General features: G+C 33.3%; 1 protein-coding gene across 10 annotated transcripts in view; it reads right to left on the bottom strand.

Moving 5' to 3' along the window:
• PCDH15 (protocadherin related 15) overlaps positions 1–20813 on the bottom strand; it is an 801855-nt gene that overhangs the window by 389833 nt on the left and 391209 nt on the right. For all 10 annotated transcript variants that reach the window (XM_063103018.1, XM_063103019.1, XM_063103017.1 and 7 more), the window contains one exon: positions 7379–7487. In XM_063103018.1, coding sequence (XP_062959088.1) covers positions 7379–7487 — 109 coding nt within the window. The remainder of the gene's footprint in view (positions 1–7378; positions 7488–20813) is intronic.

Below are 20813 nucleotides of genomic sequence, written 5' to 3'. Positions count from 1 at the left end.
AGAGAGAGAGAGAGAGAGAGAGAAACATGATAATACATTGAACAGCAAATGATCTGAATAGACCTTTCTCCAAAGAAGACATAAAATGGCCAACAGATATGTGAAAAAAGCCTCAACATCACTAGTCATCAAGGAAATGCAAACCAAAACCACAATGAGATATCATCTCACCCCAGTTAGAATTGCTATTTTCAAAATGACAAAAAATAAAAATTGCTGGTGAGGATGCAGAGAAAGAAAAACTCTTATACACTGTTGGTGGAAATAAATTATTACAGTCATTATGGAAAATTGTATGTAGGTTCTTCAAAAACTAAAAATAGAACTACCACATGATCCAGAAATTCCACTGCTGAGTCTTTATCCAAAGGAAAGAAAATTAGCATATCAAAGCGATATCTGCATCCCCGTATGTACTGTAGCACTATGGCAATAGCCAAGATATGGAAACAACCTAGCAATCCATTGATAGATGAGTGGATAGAGAAAATGTGGTATATATACACACAATGCAATACTACTCAGCCATGAGAAAATGAAATCTTGTCATTTGTGGCAATATGGATGAACTTGAAAGACATTATGTTAAGTGAAATAAGACAGGCTTAGAAAGATAAATACCACATGTTCTCGCTAAATGTGGGAGCTAAAATAATGAAAAAAAAATAGGTTGAACTTTTAGAAGAAGAGAGTAGAATTGTGGTCACTAGAGGCTGGAAAGAGAAGGAGAAAGCGAGGTAGTGAGAGGTTGGTTAAGGGACACAAAATTACAGCAAGATGGAAAAAAATAAATTCTAGTGCTGTATTGTAGTGCTAGGCAGCTATAATTAACAATATTTTATTGCATGTTCTCAAATGACTGGAATGGTGAAACTTAAACGTTCTCCACAAAAAAACAATGAATTTTTGTTATGACAAATTTAGTAACTACCCTGATTTGATCATTATACATTGTATACATGTATTGAAATATAACTCTGTACCCTATAAATATATAAAATAAGTTTGTTTCATTTAAAAATTAAAGAAGTTTTTTAAGCTAAAATAATCTTTTGATCTCTTCAAAAAATCAACTTTTGGTTTCATTGATTTTCTCTATCATTTTTCTAACATCTGTTTCAATAATTTCCATGGTAGTCTTTATCTTTTTTGTCTTTCTGTATGATATGCATTAGTTTGCTAAACCTATTTTATTGTCTTTGTGTGAAAGATTACATTGCTCATTAGAGATTTTTCTTTTTTTTTAACTGTTGGGATTTACAACTTTAAATCTCACTCTGAGTATCACTTAAGCTGCATCCTTTAAGTTTTGTTACAATGTGTTTTTCTTTTTATTTATCTCAAAGTATTTTTTAAATTTCTTTTTGATTCCACTGTTAAGCCATAGGTTATTTAAAAGTCTGTTATTTACCTTCTATTACTTGTAAATTTTCAAGATTTCCTGTGTGATTGTTTTCTAATTTTATTCCATGGGGTCAGAGAATATAGTTTGTACAATTTCAATCATTTTAAATTTAATGAGATCTATTTTATGGCCTAGCATAGTCTATACTGGACAACATTCCAGTTGTGCTTAAGAGGAATGTGTATTCTACTGTTTAGGGTAAAGTGTTCTATAGATGTCTGTTACGTTTAGTTGATCTACAATGTTGTTGAAATCTTCTGTTTCCTTGCCGATCTTTTCTGAAGTTGTTTTGTCCATTATTGAAAATGGGGTGTGAAGTCTCCAACTACTATGTTTGAATAGTCTATATGCCCCTTCAATTCTGTCAGTTTTTTTCTTTATGTATTTTGTTATTCTTTTGTTAGATATATATGTGCTTGTAATTTTTATATCTTCCTGATGAATTTACTCTTTTATCATTATAAAGTCCATCTTTATCTCAAGTAAAAATATGTGTCTTAAGTTTATTGTTTCTGCTATTAGTAGTGCTACTTCAGCTCACTTTTAGTTACTATTTGTGTGGACAATATTTTTTATCCTCTTATGTTTAACCTTATGCTTTTCCATACTCTTATGTCCTACCTATTTACATCTTTCAATCTAAAGTGTGTCTCTTGTAAAGAATATATAGTTGGATCATGGTTCTTTCTTTTTATGCATTCTGCCAATCTCTGCTTTTTAATTGAAACATTTAATCCATTTATATTGATTGTGATTACAAAAAAGATAAGATTTATATCTCCATTTTGCTATTTGTTTTCTGTATATGTTTTTCTTTCTTGTTTCTCTATTCCTCAAATACTGTTTTGTGTTTAATAAATATTCTTCTTTGTACCATTTAATTTTTTTTATTGTTTCTTTCACTACTTATTTGTTTAAAAAAATAGTGATTGCCTGTGAGATTATAATTGCCATCTTAATTTATGGTTATGGTGATCTGATTTGGACTAATACCAACTTAATTTCAATAGTAAACAAGTATTTTGCTCCTATGGAAAACTATTTTCCCTTTCTTTTACATATTTATGCATTGTATGGCAATCAACATCAATGTGTAATTATTGCTTTATGCCATTTTATTTTTATCAAATAGGAGAAAAAAGTTACTAGCAAAAGAAATACATTTATACTGTCTTTTATACTTATCTATGTAGTTATTTTATAGTGGTCTTTATATCTTCATGTAGATTTGAATTACTGTCAAGGGTCATTTTACTTCACCTGTAGGCCTCACATGAGAATTTCTTGTAGGACAGATCTATTATTAATAACTCTTGATTTTTCTTTATCTGGAAATGTCTTGCGTTCTCATTCATTTTTGAAGGATATATTTATTGGTTAATCTGTATGGAATTATTGGTTGACACTTTTTTTTCTTTCTTTCATAACTTTGAATATGTCATTCTTCTGCCTTCTAGCATCAAATATTTCTGGTGAGAAATCAAGTGCTAATTTTACTGAAGATCAACTGTCCATGAAAAGTTTTTATTTTTTATTGCTGTCAAGATTCTCTTTATGTGTGACTTAGTATAATTAGACTGTGTCTAGGTATGGATCTCTTTGAGTTTATCCTAATTGAAGTCCATTGAGCTTCATGGATGTGTATATAAATATTTTTTCTCAAACATGTGAAGTTTTGAACCATTATTTATTTATTTATTGTTTCTACCACTTTTTCTTCTCTCCCTCTGGGACACTCTTCCAGAACTATGAGAAATGAATTCTATTTCTTTATAAATTCGCCAGTTTCAGGTATTTTTTTTTTATAAGCAATAGAAAACAAACTAATATACACATGGAACCAATAAATGTCTTAGTTTTTGCTGAGAAGCTGTTTGTTCCTGTTGGATCACATCTTTAGTCCTCAACCCTTCTGTTTGTAGCTCCATCTTAACCCTTGCTTACTGCTTTTTCAGAGCCTTAGTGTTAGCCAGAGATGAGAGCTTAGGGCTTTTTCGGATTTTCCCTGAACATACACACAGCATGGTTCTCGCTGTTGCCTTTCTAGATTCCCAGAAATATGTTGAAGATTTTTAAGTCCCCTATGGATATCATTCTCTACCTTTTCCTTTAAAGCTTTTCAGGTAGTCTATTATTTGCCTCAATTATTATCCATTCCCTTAGGCAGCCACAAAGTTAAAACTCTTGCTTATAATTGTTTTTGACAAATGCCCCCATAGAAAAGCTTTTTGCATTGGATGATCCAAGTCAGCTTTTCTTAAAAAGGTTTTCCCAGACCATCAGCCAGGTCAGATAATGACAGTTCCTTGGGAATGAGGCTTTAAAAGAGCTCCATCTTTGTTCTAACCCTTGCAATTGCTGCCAAGCTATCCTGGGAATGCAGACTATCATATTTCAATGGTACTGCTGAGCCGCGGAACAGGGGCACTAAATGAAAATGAGTAAGTAAGAAAGCTGTTATTACCAAGCTGTTTTTCTTAAATAAATGCTCCTTGGGTTGCTGTAAGCCTTGGTTAATTTCCAGAATTCTGATAAAGTTTATTTGAACTATTTATTTTTTTTACCATTTTTATTGCTTTTATGAAGGGTTGAATTTTCAGAGGTCTTTAGTTGACTATGTTTGTTGACTTCATGTGAGATATATCCTTAAATCTCTAAACCTATCGAATTTCACAACTGTAGTGATTTTACTGTAGTAAGAACAATGATCTTGAGGGATTTCCTTAAAGGTATAACTCAGTATTTTTGAAATCATAAGTACCCAATCAAAATCAATTCAGTACATCTAAATTTATATTTATTTTATGGAAAATTTTAGTTCACCAGAAAATTTTATTTTGTACTTATCAGTTGAGGGTTTATTGTGATTTTTTCTCTTGTAGTACATGCTCTAATTTAAACGTAAAATTCATCCTCCTAATAGTTAGATGTGAAAGAACCACTGGATGGAAAATCTATCAGTGTTTTGCATACCCCCCCCCCAAAGTCACCCCATTTGGAGATAAAGTAATCTCCATTTTAAGACATAAACCAGTTTGGAGATTCTGCTTGTGCTCTGAGCATCTTTCACTCAAATTATCACTGCCAATCCCAGTCCACCCACAGATATAATGTTATCGTTTTTTTAGCAGAAAAAGTTAGTGGACACACCATAGGAAATAATGTATCAAGGTGACAGGGTTTGTTTGGGTTTAGAAGGTGATCAGTAACAGTAGCAATAATTTTAGCATTAATGATAATGTTAATGGGACTGGTGTAGAGTTTAACAACCACCTTTGGATTATATTTTCACAGACATTAACCTCTATCAACGTGGAGGTTGACGTCTATGAAAGCTCCAGTTTTTATCTCAGCCTAGAAAGTTTCCCTCACATCTAGTAAACAGAGGCTATCCATAATGTGCTAGTAGCTCTAAGAAACACATACAGTCAGAATTATTTGGTTGGATTTAAGGAAAATTTAAAGTTTTGGCAAGATAGGTGAAGGGAGAGCCATGGAAATCCTGGCGTGTGTGTGTGTGCACGTGTGTGTGTGCATGTTTTGTTTTTGTTTTTGTGCTTCTATTCAAAGCATTCTGATATGACTTAGTAAACATGCTTTATTTCTCTTTCTAATGATAATAACATCAACTAACATTTATCGAGCACTAACATTTCTTCCAGGCACTGTTAGATACATTTACATGTATTAGATCGCATCCTCAAAATCTTTTTATAAAAATGTCTACTTTTGTCAACCCTATTTTAAAGAGTAACAATCTGAGGTAAAGACAGGTTAAATAACTCACGTTGCAATATATGTTCAGTATGTGGTAAAGTCAGGGTTTTAATATGGACAGCATAATTCCAGGGGCTATGTTCTCAAACTCTACAATGCTCTGTTTTTTAAAAATGCAAATGCCACAAAATGATATCATCTTATTTAACTTACCAGTGAAAGCAAATTTAGTATAAGAAGTTATATCCATTGTTGAATAGTTGTAGACTGATGGAGCTTAACATTGTATCATTTTTCTGCTCAAATTCCTGCGCCGGTTCCTCATTTCATTTAGTGAAATGACAAAGTAGATAAATAACCTACAGGATTGTATAGTTTCTGGCCCTTTCTTATCTCTCACCTTTCTGCTTTTACCTTATTCACTCTATTACAGTACTACTGACTACCTTGATATTTCTGAAACCCACCAGGCAAGCTCCAGTTTTTATCTCATCCTAGAAAGTTTTCCCCCAGATACGAACATGTATAACTCCTACAGCTTCCGTAACCCTTTGATAACATCTTACCTTTTCAATAAGGCATATACTGATCATCCTATTTAACAACACAACCTTCCTTCTGTACTTCCAAACCCACTCATCCTGCTCTATTTTTTCCATAGCACTTGCCACTTTCTATCTTCTATAATAAACACTTATGAATTATGCTAATTGTTAATTGACTCTTCCTGCTGCCAGAAAACCAGCTTCACAAAGTCAGGCATCTGTCTTACTCCACAGAGTAGGTGCTTATTTGTTGAAAGAAAGAAAGAGTGCTGTTTTTAAAAGTAAAAGAAACATGAATATCAATGGATGCCGGCCCACCCATCTGTCCTTAAATTTCATTCTTTGGCCTTAGCACGTGCTGTATCATCTATCTAGACAATATTTCTCCCATTTTCCATATGGAAACCCCATTCTTTCTGCTAAAATGACTCCTCCTAAGCAATTCTCTTAGAAATGCTTGACGATCTCCTCTCATAAGCCCATATGATATATAGTTCGAACTTATTTATAGTGTCTAAAATTATGTGCTAATTTATCTTTCGACATCTGCTTAGCCACAGACTTCATCCCTCCCTAACCAAAAACACTTATCTTTCATCTTTGTATTTATAGCATCTAGCTTAGTGATTGACATATCTTCAAGCTTTGAGTTAATGAAATAAACGATGACGATTTCCTGTTATCTCTGGCAAGACCACCATAGACCTAAAAGAGGCTTAGGTTCATAAGAGCTTTACAAAAATTTAATAGTCTCATTTCTGCAATTGGTTTATGATATGCGTGTTGTTCTAAAGACCAAAGGCTTTAAACAGAATTACTTGGATTTTCTTCACAGAAAGCATTTCTAAGTAGGATACAGTATAATAATTTGGAAAATGTCTAATGTCTGTTGGTTGTCGTGTGTGTATACATACAGGCTGAAGGAAAGGGAACAGAAAGGGGCTGAAGGCTAATGTTGAACTCCATTGAAATTATTTTTCAAGCACATTTCAAAAGCAGCCCCTTCTTCATTAAGAGATATACAGTCTGTCTCACATGCATCTGTCTCTCTAGAGGCTATAAACGATGTGAATCAGCAACATCCATCTTTTAGCAAAAGCAGTTTAAGAAGAGCAGCATTACCAATTTCCCGTCACTTTTGCTTTTGGTAAAATTTGCAACTTACGCATAGGGATGCGTTAGGACAGCTTCTGTGGAATTCGTCAAGAAAAAATTAGCCAAGGGTATAACGTATCATGAGCCCTTTAGCTAATCATGATCCTTCTTCTCTCAAATGGCTCCAAAAAAGCCCTTATTTAATTCAGTCATATATATTCAGAATTATGTACAGCATCCAACCAATGATAAAATACCAGTAGAGCAAATAGTGTAAGATTTTCATTTGATTTTTAAATTTGTTTTTTAGTGAAAGCTTTATAAGTCAATATGAAGAAAACTATTAATATGCAGATTAATATTCCACTATTTTAAGTTGTTTTCCTTCTTTAAGAAAAGCTTTTTCATTTGTTCCTGTGCACATTTCACTGAAACTAATTGTGAGAAAGAAAAACATTTAAGTTATTATTTTTAAATTTGTTTATGCATAAAAGTAACAATCATTTTCAATAAGAAAATCTTTGTTGTTAAAAGTTTTCCCTTTGATTTGAGAGAATATTTTTTGACATGATTCGAGAGTGATAACTGATAGTATAAAATGTTAGCAGATACAAACCAACAAGGATGGAATAGAGGATGCCTGGCCGATCTGATGGAGGCTGAATATTCCGGTCCTGATCAATGGCTTGGATTGATGGGGTAACAATAATGGGGTTCAGTTCTTCCTGGAAAAAAAATCAGACAGTTTAGTTCAGCTGCATGACTAATATCTTATGGAGAACTGACACTCAGATACTGTTATTTGGACAACTAGATGACATCTGAGCCTGTAGTTAAACTCAAGTTTCAAGATTCATAATCTAACATCTTATTGTAGTTAATTTTGAATCTGAAGAGGAAGCTAGATGTCCTCGAAGTCAAAATGAAAAGACATTGCAGTTAGATCCATAAAAACTTTATGTAGGAATTGTTCCTAAAAGGAAAGCAACAAGAAAGATAACGATACCTTTCAAATCTTCGCTAGAGAATTTAATTGAAAGAAATATAAGGTTATCAAATAGTTTATGAGGTACAGTTTTTCTCCTTGCTTTAGACAAGATTTGTAAAAATATTCTTCCCAAATCATTTTTAAAGTTTCATATAAATTAATTACATTAAAATAAAAACTTTTAAAATAGATGCTTTAATTCAATAGAAATCAAAGCCACATCATTGCAATTTCATATAATTAAAATTGATTATATATTATGCAGTTATATACATTTGATTTATAGTGATCTGCATGAAGATTCTGTTTAAAATTATAATACATTTCTTTAAGTAAGTGTGTCCTAATTTGATGTTCTATGGTACTCTGTTGTGCTATCAGGATTGGCAAACTTTTTCTGTAAAGGACCAGATAATAAATATGTTTAGGCTTTGCCAGCCATATGGTATATGTTATAGCTACTCAACTCTGCCATCATAGCATGAAAACCACAAGTGGGCATGACTACAAAATTGTATTTACAAAAACAGGTGGTGAGTGTCACATAGTTTACTGACCCCTGTGATCACAATAGGTAAGCTGGAAAAAAAATTTTTTTAAAAATATGTATGCTGGAAAAAACGAATAAAAAGCTTCTCAACACAGATAAGCTTGGGAAACATGATATTAAATAAAGTTTAGAAAAACTAATTTACAGGTTTTTTACAGATTTACATTTTTTACTGCAGGTCTTTTCAGAAACTTAAGAATGCCAATTTGCATAATGACTATCTAAGAAGGGGATATCATTTGCACATTTTCTAGAAATACCTATTAACATCTCCTTGAACTAATACCCTTAGAACACAGTTTGGGAAATACTACTTTAAATTTTTGCAGCCCGCAGCCCAAATATATAAGTGGTAATTCTATAGGGAAATAAAGTCTGTCTCAATATCTGACAACTTCATATTCTAAGGAATTATTGCAATGTTCTTTTATATTATTTCTTCTCAAATGACAGAACATTGAAATATGCCATGTACTCTTATTCAAAACCAGTAGATTTAATTCTCAGCAGAAATGTATAGTGATAGCATGCTGAAAATAAGGAGAAATTATATTAAACTATTATGCATAATACTTAACTTTGTATTGAAACTCTAATAACTAAGGGTAATTGTTTACCAATAATTTGGACACCACATACATCTTAGAAGCTCTCTTGCATTCATTATCGCTAGTAGGCTCCCAGTGGTCTAAAAGCTATCAATATACCCCTGAAAATAAAAAGCTATGGTAGTAGCAACTTACAAATATTCTATTCTCTTCTATAAATGTGAATTCAGAAACAGGAAAATATCAAACTATATCAAAATTACTCCACTGAATTCAGATGATTATTGTTCTTCTCACATAAAACATTTCCACTAATCTCTTCCTTTCACTTCCTCTCTCTCTCTCTCTCTCTCTCACACACACACACACACACACACACACACACACACACACTCACACACACACAAGCCTTCCCAATAGTCAGTTTACTTCATATGTAATACTTCTATTTTTCCCTAACCTCAAAAAATCTGAGGCTCCTCCAAGTTCATATGCTTGAACATAATCAGCTATTTACAGTAAAAGGAATCTGATTGTATCTACCAAAGTCAGTTTACAGTTAAGCTACTTCATTCATAGTTCAACTAATCACATCTGTGGGTGCTTTTCCAAACCTTTGGCTGTACTCAAACCCTGTGAAGGCATTTTAAATCTGAAGACTTTCTGCAGTCCCATTTCTGCTTTCTGTGGTCAAAGAAATATACCAAGGGATCCTAAACCATCTCTGGCTTTTTGAAATAACTTAATTCCTTACCTGGAATTTTTAAAAATTTAATCTGAGCTTTTCTGTGCCAGTGCTAAATATGAATAGATCACAATATCTGAGGGTATCCCTGCTGACCAACTTCACTCTACTTATTTCTGTAGAGCTGCTAAGTTAACAACTACATAAGTAGTTTAGCGTTGGTAATTAGTTATGTACTTTAAAATTCTTTTTCAGTAATATGTAGAGGAGTTGTAATGAGTAATAGAGTTTGAATTATATTAAAGTGATACAAACAATTAAAAGATGAAAATAACAAAGTAAACAAAACCAAGAGGGAAGGGGAAGTTCTAACTAAATTTCCCATCTCACATAGTTGCTTGTTAATAAATACCATATAGTGAAAACAGGAGAAATAAAAATAAATGCGTGTTATTTAGAATTTTGTTAGTAATCATCAAAAGAATTAAAAGTGGAAGTAACAAAATGTAAATATCTGAGGAGACCTGGGTCTAGAAGTGAAGGTAGATTGAATGAAAGATATTTTACTTAAAGCCATCCAGTGTTATTCAACTATGCCAGTAGCATACGCTGTACTATTATTAATATTATAAAGAAATAAATTATAGGAGAAAGAATAAAAAAATACATTCTCTTGGTAAAGGCTTCAACAAGTTTCTGGAAATTTGGGTGAAGTGGTTTTGCTCAAATAACTTATTAGGAGTGACTTTTTGTATTTTCGTGTAGAGAGTAGCCACTTATCTTAAGAGAATTATTTTTCTTCTGCTACCATTAATGAGTAGGTTAGAAAAATCTAGGATTAAAGGTGAAAAGAATGGATTCTCAAATATGATGTCTACCGAAACCTCCCAAGTAAGTTATAATATTTGATTCTTAAGAATTTTTAAAATTCCTAATGCATAACATTAAAGGATACTAAGAATTGTGTTTTACGTTGACACAACTTATACTTAATATAATGTTTAAAAGATAAATAGCATTTAAGTCAGAGTTAGAAAATTATATATGCATTTATTAGATGAAACAATATGAAAAAATACATTATTTCTGAGCTTTTGTCTTCCCCCCAAATATCCACGGGTGATAGAACCAGACATGGGAGGGTATGCGTATAAATAAGAAGAACACGCAGGAAAACAATTTCTTAGAATAAGTAAAATTTTTACAGAGAAAACAGAGATCAAAAACTCGCTTCTATATAAATTGGGAAATACTCTGTAGCCAACAACGTATACAAACATTTAGTAAAATTAACCAGGTACTAAGTGACTAAAGTAATCCAACATAATACATAATTCATTTTAACCAAACTACATTCTCTGACCAAAATGAAATTAGAAATCAATAAAATAATATTTTTAAAATACCCTGAAGAAACACCCCATACATTTGGAAGATAGCACTTTTTAAAAGTAATTTCTGAGTTAAAGAATAAATGCTAAATGATAAAATATTTAAAAGTGAATGAAAATGACATCCTTAGATATCAAAACGTGTGAGATACAAGATGAACAGTGCCTGTAATGCATACAGTGGGAACTGCTACAAAGAGTGATAATAAATAAGCTAAGCATTCATTTGAAGTATTTTTTGAAAAAGAGAACAAGGTAAATCCAAAGAAAACTAAGTAAAACATAATACAAGTGAGGTTTTTCAAAAAGCAATATGCCGTAGTCCAGTATGTAATGCTGATGAACCATAGAAACAGGTAGGAGAGAAAGTCTTTGTGCTCATGTTACCAAGTACCAGCACATCACCATCCCAGAATTTCCTGAAACAACAGCATTCTTATAACTAACCCCTTTTTCTCTAAGATATTTTGAGATAGGTATATGGACTTTGAACTTAGAATATTAATCTATATAAACGGGTCTAGAAAAGAGTAGCAAATGGTATGTTGACTCTCTTAAAGACATTTTACTTACTTTCCCTTTAACCTTCTAAATTCTGTTCAACAAAGAGAACAATTCTTCTTGCCTGCAAATTTGAATCTGTAATCACTTACGGGATTTGGCAAATGGGCAGATTTTATTTTATCTATTTGTTTATTTATTTATTTATTTATTTATTTATTTATTTATTTATTTATTTATTTATCTATCTATCTATCTATCTATTTATCTATTTACTTATTTACTTATTCATTCATTCATTCATTTATTTGCCAATTTGTACTCTGTGGAACTATCCAATTTGGTAAAAGATCATTACCCTCAAGTAGACTTTGTAGTATCCTCTACCAAGAAAATAGTCCATTGTTGGCTAGTATAAGAACAATTCCACAGCTCTTGTGAAAGGCAATCAATTCTGAGATGTATATCTTCTGAAGAATAGATTTTCTTCAAGTAGATAGTAATTACTGTTGCCTATTTTCCCCTGGTCTTCCTCATTTCTCTTAGCTACTGATTTGACTTTCTGGGTTATAGAAGAAGCACATGTTCAAAAAATTAGAAATGCCCCCATAACTCAAATATGCTTGAGTATTCTTTATGGGAAGGGTCAAAATGTTCCTCTATCATAGCATAATTGCTATAATTAGTTCTTTACTAAAAGCTTTATCGGCTTTTGGACAGAAAATATTTCATTCATGTTGATAATCTTCAGCCTAATACCTCACAGTTTTCAACAAATTTTCATAATCAAGTTGAGTTCCAGGAGACACATTAAAAAGCCACCAAACTCATCACTCAGCATCCGGGAAATGCAAATCAAAACCACATTGAGATACCATCTAACCCCAGTTAGGATGGCTAAAATCCAAAAGACTATGAACGATAAATGCTGGCGAGGCTGCGGAGAAAAAGGAACTCTCGTACATTGTTGGTGGGACTGCAAAATGGTGCAGCCTCTATGGAAAATGGTATGGAGGTTCCTTAAACAATTGCAAATAGATCTACCATACGACCCAGCCATCCCACTGTTGGGAATATACCCAGAGGAATGGAAATCATCAAGTCAAAGGTATACCTGTTCCCCAATGTTCATCGCAGCACTCTTTACAATAGCCAAGAGTTGGAACCAGCCCAAATGCCCATCATCAGATGAGTGGATACGGAAAATGTGGTACATCTACACAATGGAATACTACTCAGCTATAAAAACGAATGAAATACTGCCATTTGCAACAACATGGATGGACCTTGAGAGAATTATATTAAGTGAAACAAGTCAGGCACAGAAAGAGAAATACCACATGTTCTCACTTATTGGAGGGAGCTAAAAATTAATATATAAATTCACACACACACACACACATACACACACACAAACCGGGGTGGGGGGGGAAGAAGATATAACAACCACAATTATTTGAAGTTGATACGACAAGCAAACAGAAAGGATATTGTTGGGGGGGAGGGGGGGAGGGAGAAGGGAGGGAGGTTTTGGTGATGGGGAGCAATAATCAGCTACAATGTATATCGACAAAATAAAATTAAAATAAAATAAAATAAAATAAAATAAAATAAAATAAAAGCCACCAAACTCTAAAGCAAAGCTGCTTTCTTTGCAGTCTGATTTGTTTCTAAGAAAAAGTAATGTCTCTTAAATTCTGTTCCCGCTGATTGATGTACATTAGAAGTGCATAGAGTAGTGTTCCATGTACAGAGATTATTTTGGTCCATGTACAGAAATTCATAGTGTGAAGATAATCATACAAACTATACTATAAAACAATAAAAAAAAAAAGTCTCCTGTAAAAATTCTGTGTGGTTCTATAATTATAAAACTCGGGACTATTCCATTCGGAATACCTACTTCATATCAGTTAGTTTATTTGGAGATGTATGTTCTCTTTTGAACGGATCTAAGACAATGTTTACTGTTTTTTAAGTTTGTCTATTTACTAATATTATTATTATTTTACATTCTAAGACGTTGTTGTGGAGCAGTTATGGGGGAAGGGGAGAGGGGAAGGGGAAAGAATATAGGGTGAGAGAAGGAGAAAGGAGGAGGATGTCATTGAGGCCCATGGCACCACCCTCGTTTCTGCAGGGGAAGCAAGGGGACTTCCAGTGGTGGCTCAGTCATTGCTGGGCTGACTCCAAATGTCAGGAGAGTGTGGCTGAAGCCCTTGGCACCCCGTCACTGTGGCTCAGGAACCCAGGGTGCTTCCTGCTGCAGCTCGGTGGTCATCACTGGGCTGGTTGTAGATGTTGGGGTGGCATGGCTGAGACGCCCAGCCCTTGCTGTTCACTGGCTTGGGAGCCCAGGGGGCTTCTAGTCCTTCTAGGTTTTATCGGTGTTCTTTGGTGGTGTTAGACCTTTACTAGTTAAACTTTGTGTCTGATTTGTGGGTATTTCGTTTTTTTCTCTCAGTTCTGTATTGGATTATTTGCTGTTCCCACCATTTAAACTCTGCACTGGAACTATTTTGTTGTCCTTTGCTTACTTCTAAAATGGGAGAACTTCCTGTGGAGACCAGCACTTGAGCCCTGTGGTCGAGCTAAATTGTTGCTTTGCTGCTGATTCTCTGGGGAAGGGGATCTCCCTGCTGATTCCCTGCTTTTTGTGCATCTCAGGTTTTAATTGTTGACTTCCAGGTCTTGTGAGTTCCTGTACACCTGGGTTGTGTGGAAACTCTGGTCTGGGCCTGAGACTTTTCAGCAAAATGCACCCCCTGCAGATCTGTATTCCTGGCAACTCTCCACTGAGTGGTCCTATGCTGATTGGGGAGCAGAACAGCTGTCCATGCTGTGCCCCAGTGTTCCCCTGGTGGGTCCGTCTCCCCCAATGCATGCACTCCAAACACTTTCCATAGGACAGGCCATATGCTGATCCCTTGCGATGACTCACCAGCCTTTGAGTGGCTCCTTTTTTTCAGTTGTTGTGGCTCCTCGCCCTTATATGGTCCAGGGAACCCTGTTAGTGGTCTTGCTGGCGTGTGGGCCACCAAGGCCCTCTTCTCCCATACTGCATCCAAGCAGCTCTTGCTCTGTGTGCTCACCAGCTCCAGCTTGGAAGTGGCCAGGATTCAAAATGGTGGGAGTGATTCTTTCTTTCTCTCATGTGGTTTTTCCTGCCTTCATGAACTCCGTAGGTCTCTCCTCCTCTTCTGCTGAGCTCTAGCAGCCCCTACTTGTCTGTCATTGTTTTTTAATCTAAGACAATGTTTTCATGCACGACTATTATATCATTCTAAGAAGGTAACACTAGGAAATTAAAGTTTTGGGTTAAGTGAAAGACAGTTACTTCTCATACAACTTCATTACCAGATTGAAAACGGAGTTTCAGTCCGAATTTTGTTATATATACATAACAGATAAAAATGTATTAGTTAGTAATCACAAAAGAACAATTTGGAAACCTTTTCTACAGGTTTGAGAAAATCTCAGCTCTCTGTTCTTTCAGGTGTTCAAATCATTACCTTGCATAAAAGGTACATTCAAGGGAAACACAGATTTCAGAGATTAGATACTTTTGCCATTTTAGCTTTCTTGCATCAGGCAACCAGGAGTCATGATGCATAGAACTATAAGATTCAGCCTATTAGTGTCATCAATAATGTTAAAAGGATACATAACTCATTTGATTCTTAAATCTGTTTCATGCACGGGTAGACATCCTTCAAATAATTTTAGCCAATCCTATGTCTTAACTTTTTTTATTCACCAATGGAAAATAATATCTGTCATTTATAAGTCAATAGGTCAGTCAATTTTAAAAATAAAAACCGATATTTGACATTTAGCAGACTGACTATTAAAGCCTGCAGGCTTGACCAACATACAGAAAATAGAAGCACTGTTAAAATACTAAATATCCTTCAATTCAGCATTGGAGTGAGGTCTTCAACTTAGTAACATGTGCACGATAGTACTCTGAACCTCCCAAAGTATTTAAATTTAAATAAGACATCTTGGCAATCCTCAAGGCATTATAACAATCCTCAAGAAAAAAATATATTTGGATACAACACTGGAAAGGAAAACTGAGCTCATACAACACCACCATTTTCTGCCATAAAAACCAAACGTGAATGTTACTTTCAACTAGACTTCTTCACTTTAAGTGTTTAAAATGTCCAACCTTCTATTTATATAATACTGGACTCATTATTGCTTAGATCTATGCTCCATATCTTAATCAAGTAATAATCTTACAGTATTTGAAAAGAGGAAAGTTACACTTAAATAGTAAAAATGTCATGTTACAAGTGTTCCAACATTGATAATTACATGATTTGTAGTCATAGCGACTATGTAATTTAATACCTAAATTATTAAATTTATTATTAAACTACTTTCATTAATTTTATGTTTTTTACATTTAAATAGACACTGATCTTTTTCAATATCTGCTATAAAAAACCTTAATATTCAATTTGCATTTTAAATCTATTATACACTCTCTTTATCAAAAGAACATTTAGACTACATGTAAGTCATCAGGTATTATTATTTTCATTTCTTCTTAGATTGTAAATGTTCTAGTGTCCTAGAAGGTTTTGAAAGTGTTCAGCTAGATTCTTGCTTGTTTCTATGTGTTAACTAACACAGAAAGGAAGAATAAATCAGATACGATTTTATACACACACACTCATACTGACCTAAATACACTTACACATTCCTTTAAGAGGCCAATCATTTGTGTTTTTACTTTGCTTAGTTTTGCTTTTTTCAAGTGGCAGAAATATGAGATTGTTTGAAGAGTATCTGATATTTTGGAATGTTCTCCTCCTTGTGAATATTTCAGACAGAGTAACTAACTAGGGTGAGTAGCATGGGCTAAGCTGGTTACTTTGGACTCTTTATATTGTTATCAAGGCAACACAAGTGAAACATTCACATACAGCTTTGAAGCTTATACACTACAAGCTAAATGATGTCAAGTTTATGTCAAAATCTCCCAAAGAGCTTTGATAATTATCATCCCGAGGAGCAAAGAGCACATGTGAAATATTTGCATGGCTTACCCATGAAAATCACATCAGCCCCTGCCTGATCATTGGAATTTTATATCAAATATTAAAACAAACATAAAAACTTTGTTTTATTACTTCCATGAGCAAACTTTATGAATTCTTCAATATTACACTCCTTATTCTAGTGTGTGATTTTTTTCAGATATGTATTTACCTTATATACTGTGACTGAATTTGTTTTCAAAGTGTGCATTGGAATACCCTTTCAATTGTACATTTGAACTTTTACTGATAGTCCCCTTGTTTTCAAAATGCTTCTTTGAATCTCTTTGCCTTTTAAATTTGTTTGCTTGAGAGCATGTACCTCCCTCCCCTGTGGATCTTCCAGTGTTTCCTAGACAGGTAAGAAAAAACCCGGCTGGTGGTCAATCCTCTTATTATTTCCTACGAATAAATTATAAAAACCTATAACACATTTTCAAGGCTGTGGACTTGTTCCACACTGTCCAAGGGGACAGAGTCTCAAAGCAGTGTTATAATTAAAGAAAGTGCATTCACCTAACAAAAATCAATGTCCAAATAACTCAAATTTGAGGGCATGAACTTCAAAGACATTGTAAAGAGGATACATAGATCATAGAAATATTTCTTTTAACCTTTTTTGGTATTACTATCCATTTCTCTAAAAGCTATTCCTGTTTCTACTCTTCACACTGCCTATGGCCTCGCTCACAATCTTTAGCTTTCTTTTCATTCCCACCTTGCATAACAAAAAATCCTCAAAATGATTTTGACAAGGCATGATCCACTTTGAATGTCAAGGAAAGAAAGAAACTGAGTGGGCAGAATTTGCTTTATTATGAAGATGAAGAGAAAATCCTCGGAGATCTTGTTTGTTATATTTTGGTCTTATCACATCTGCATAGTATTTCACTTATACGAATGATATAACTCCCACACTGTGCAGTCAGGAGATATATATTTTTGTGATGATTTCAGTTCATAGTCAAATCACAATTCTATTCAGGACTTCTTATCAACAGGGACTTTGTGAGCTTTCTCTGGAGTTTTCACCCTCAGTCTCTCTATCTCAGCCTTCTTTACTCAATAGGAAGGCTTAAAAATAAGGACAACACATATATAGCACATATAACAAAGTCGTCCTTTTTATTGATTTGATTTTGGAGAATAAAAAGTCTTTCAGTTATCAGATGCAGTATATAGTTTGGGGAAAGCATACCATTTTTTATTTAGATCAATGAAGCAGAGTAACTTGCATACAGTTTTCCCAAGTGATTTTATCAGTTTGTACTCCCACTGAAGATAAGTGTGGTAAACATAAGTGCTCAAAACAGTGGGAGAAAATGGATGGTTATTTTTGTAAGGAGTGATTAAATATTGGCTAGCAGCTTGTAAGAAAAATATTATGTTAGATATTGGCTTCATACTCTATGCCAAATTAGTTTTTTTGTGGCTCAGAAATGAATGTAAGAGAAAATAAAATGAATGTAAAAGAAAAAAAAAACACAAATGTATTAGAAGACAACATAGGTGAAATTAAGAAAAGTAAATGGTTAGTAAAAAATACTACAAATATTTGCTCATCAGATAAATCAGCAATGATTAAAAACAATTCCAATACTTAGAATTGGTTAAGGCATGGGAAAGAAGAGCTCATAAATTCGTGACAGAAAAGTAGCAGGTTAAATTCCAGGAAATAATTTGATAGTTGGCAACAGATTTAAAAACGTATACAGCTTAGACTTAAAGATCTCACTCTGAGCTGTTTATCTTGCAATACTGAGAGATGTTCAGAGACGTGTTTAAAAGGATATTCTTTGCACCACATACAATTTGCTGTTTAAAACTTTTTATCGACTTACCATATATGAGATAGCATAGTGTGATGAATTATCACAGTTATATTTCATTCATGTAACCATCACTGATATTAAGAAATAGAATATTGCTAGTGCCTCGGAAGCCCACTTTTTATTTTCTCTACCAATCACTCTCTCTCATTCCATCCTAGACATGACCTGATTTCTAATATCATAGATTACTTTTACTTGTTTTGAATTTGACATACATCGAATTACATAGTATGTATCCTTTGATAACTGGCTTTTCCCATTCATTGTTATGTCTCACATAAAATACATGCATGTGAGATTCACACACATCAAGTGCTGTATTAGTACAGTCATTTTAATGACATATACTATTCCATTAGATAATACCATAAACTTTATGTATTCATGTTTTTTAAACTGGTTATGGATGTTGGATTTCTTCTAGTGTATGCTGTTATGACTAATGCTACTATTAATATGCTTGTGTATGCTTCTTACACATATGAATGCACTTGTGTTAAATTTAAAATTTAAACCCAATAAAGTTCAACTCAATAAAATTTAACTCAATAAACTTACTGAGTATATGTTCTGATAGGATCAATAATCACCAGTTTTCTAAAGTGGTTGCATCGGTTTATATTCTATCATAGTGTGGGAGAATTCTAATTGCTCCACACCCTTGCCAATGGTTATAATTTCAGTATTTTAAAATTTTAACAATTCTGGTGGGTGTGTTCTGTTATCTTGTACTGGTTATAATTTGAATTTTCTAGATGACTAATATGGTTTAACAACTGTTTTACGATATTGGACATGTGTGAAGTGCTGGTTCACGTCCTTGTCTATTTTTCAGTGAACCATCTATGTTTTTCTTAATGGTTTGTAAGATTTCTTTGTATCTCAGAACATGTCTTTTGTCAGCTTAATGTTTTGAAAATATCATATCCCCTATGGCTTATATTTAGACCCTATTAGTGTTTTAATGTTATCTTGTTGAACACAAATTTCTAATTTTAATACTTACTAATTATTCCTTTCTCCTTTAATTTATATTTAGCTATTTCCTCTACCTGTACACATATTCTGACAACCTGAGGTATAGCTGATAATTTTCCTTACCTATTTCTACAGAGAAAATATCATGCTCATCCATATGAAAATTTTGTCACACACTTATATTAACTGTATGTCTGAGTTGCCTTGACTATAATTTTCTTGAAAGCAGAGATATGGCCTGTTTTCTTTTGTATCTGTAGCACCAGATAACACATGTGGCTCATAGGCACTCGAAAACTGGGAATAAACAGCTTCTAGGGTGAACATTATTTAGAGTATTCTTGAGGCTCGTGGATCCTAGCTTTGTTCTCTGTGTTTCTGTAAGACATACAAATACAAAAACTAATATTTTTTAAGAATCTCTTCATAACTCTGAGATCTTTGAGCTGACGAAGTTGCTTCACTCAACTACAGAAAAATAGTGTTTCCACAAGTGTGTATCAAACTACACAGATGGAAGCTCAGCTTGCTTCACTAAGATGGCCTTTTTAGGTAGTACAATAAACAGTCTCACCAACATTCCCACAGATTGAGTAGTGAACTACTGTATCCTACAACAAATCATGCCAACTGTGCTGAGTACCAATGTACCTTTTCAATAAGCTGTTTAATCTCTCAGAGGTTGAATCTTTGTTTTCAGTACGAGGTTAATAATATCTACATTTCATGACTGGTATGAGGATTCACGAAAAAATGTCTATAAACAAAATAGCAAATGATATTTTAATATATAGAAATTATTATAGTTAGCATTATTAAAATTAATAATTTTATTGTTTTTAAATTGTGTAGTGTAGCCGTTAAAATTACATTCAATTGTAAGAAGAAGATAGAAGGAAAAGTTTTAATCTCAAGCTAGAAACTCATTTGAAACCATGCCCTGTACACCTTCTTGAAAACATGACACTGATAAGAATTTTGAATATTTTATTTAGAATTGCACAATTGACCAAACATTTGAGGAGATGAAAAGGAAGTACCTATCATTGCTATTTAATTTTAAGCCAAGCTTCAGATAAAAAACCTGTTAAACAAATTATTTAATGATTATATAACATAATTTTATGTTAAAATTAAAAATCATTCTAAATTCTAATTTAAATTATCTATTGATATTCTAAATTATCTATCAGAATAAATCAACAATTTATTTCACTTTATTAAAAGGAAGGCTCAGTGAAATTATTTTCTACAGACACAGATACATGACAGATTTATATTCAATTTTTAAAGGAATTCCCCACATTTTGATTATAAAAAGTTGAAGTGATAATTCCTTAATTAAGATTTAGATGAGTTATATAAATGTATTTAGCATGTGCTATGTACAAAACTCTCTAGTAATTGTTCAAGCAGTATACAATAAATTAGATAAAAGTTTGTTTGGGAGACATAAAGAAATTCAAGTAATGGTGATGGAGACTCAAAATACATGTACCACAGGTTCATTTAGAAAATGTTTTATAA

Source organism: Cynocephalus volans, chromosome 7 (assembly GCF_027409185.1).
Source record: "Cynocephalus volans isolate mCynVol1 chromosome 7, mCynVol1.pri, whole genome shotgun sequence".
NCBI classification, from domain to species: Eukaryota; Metazoa; Chordata; class Mammalia; order Dermoptera; family Cynocephalidae; genus Cynocephalus; species Cynocephalus volans.
This window is presented reverse-complemented; position numbering and strand designations above follow the sequence as displayed.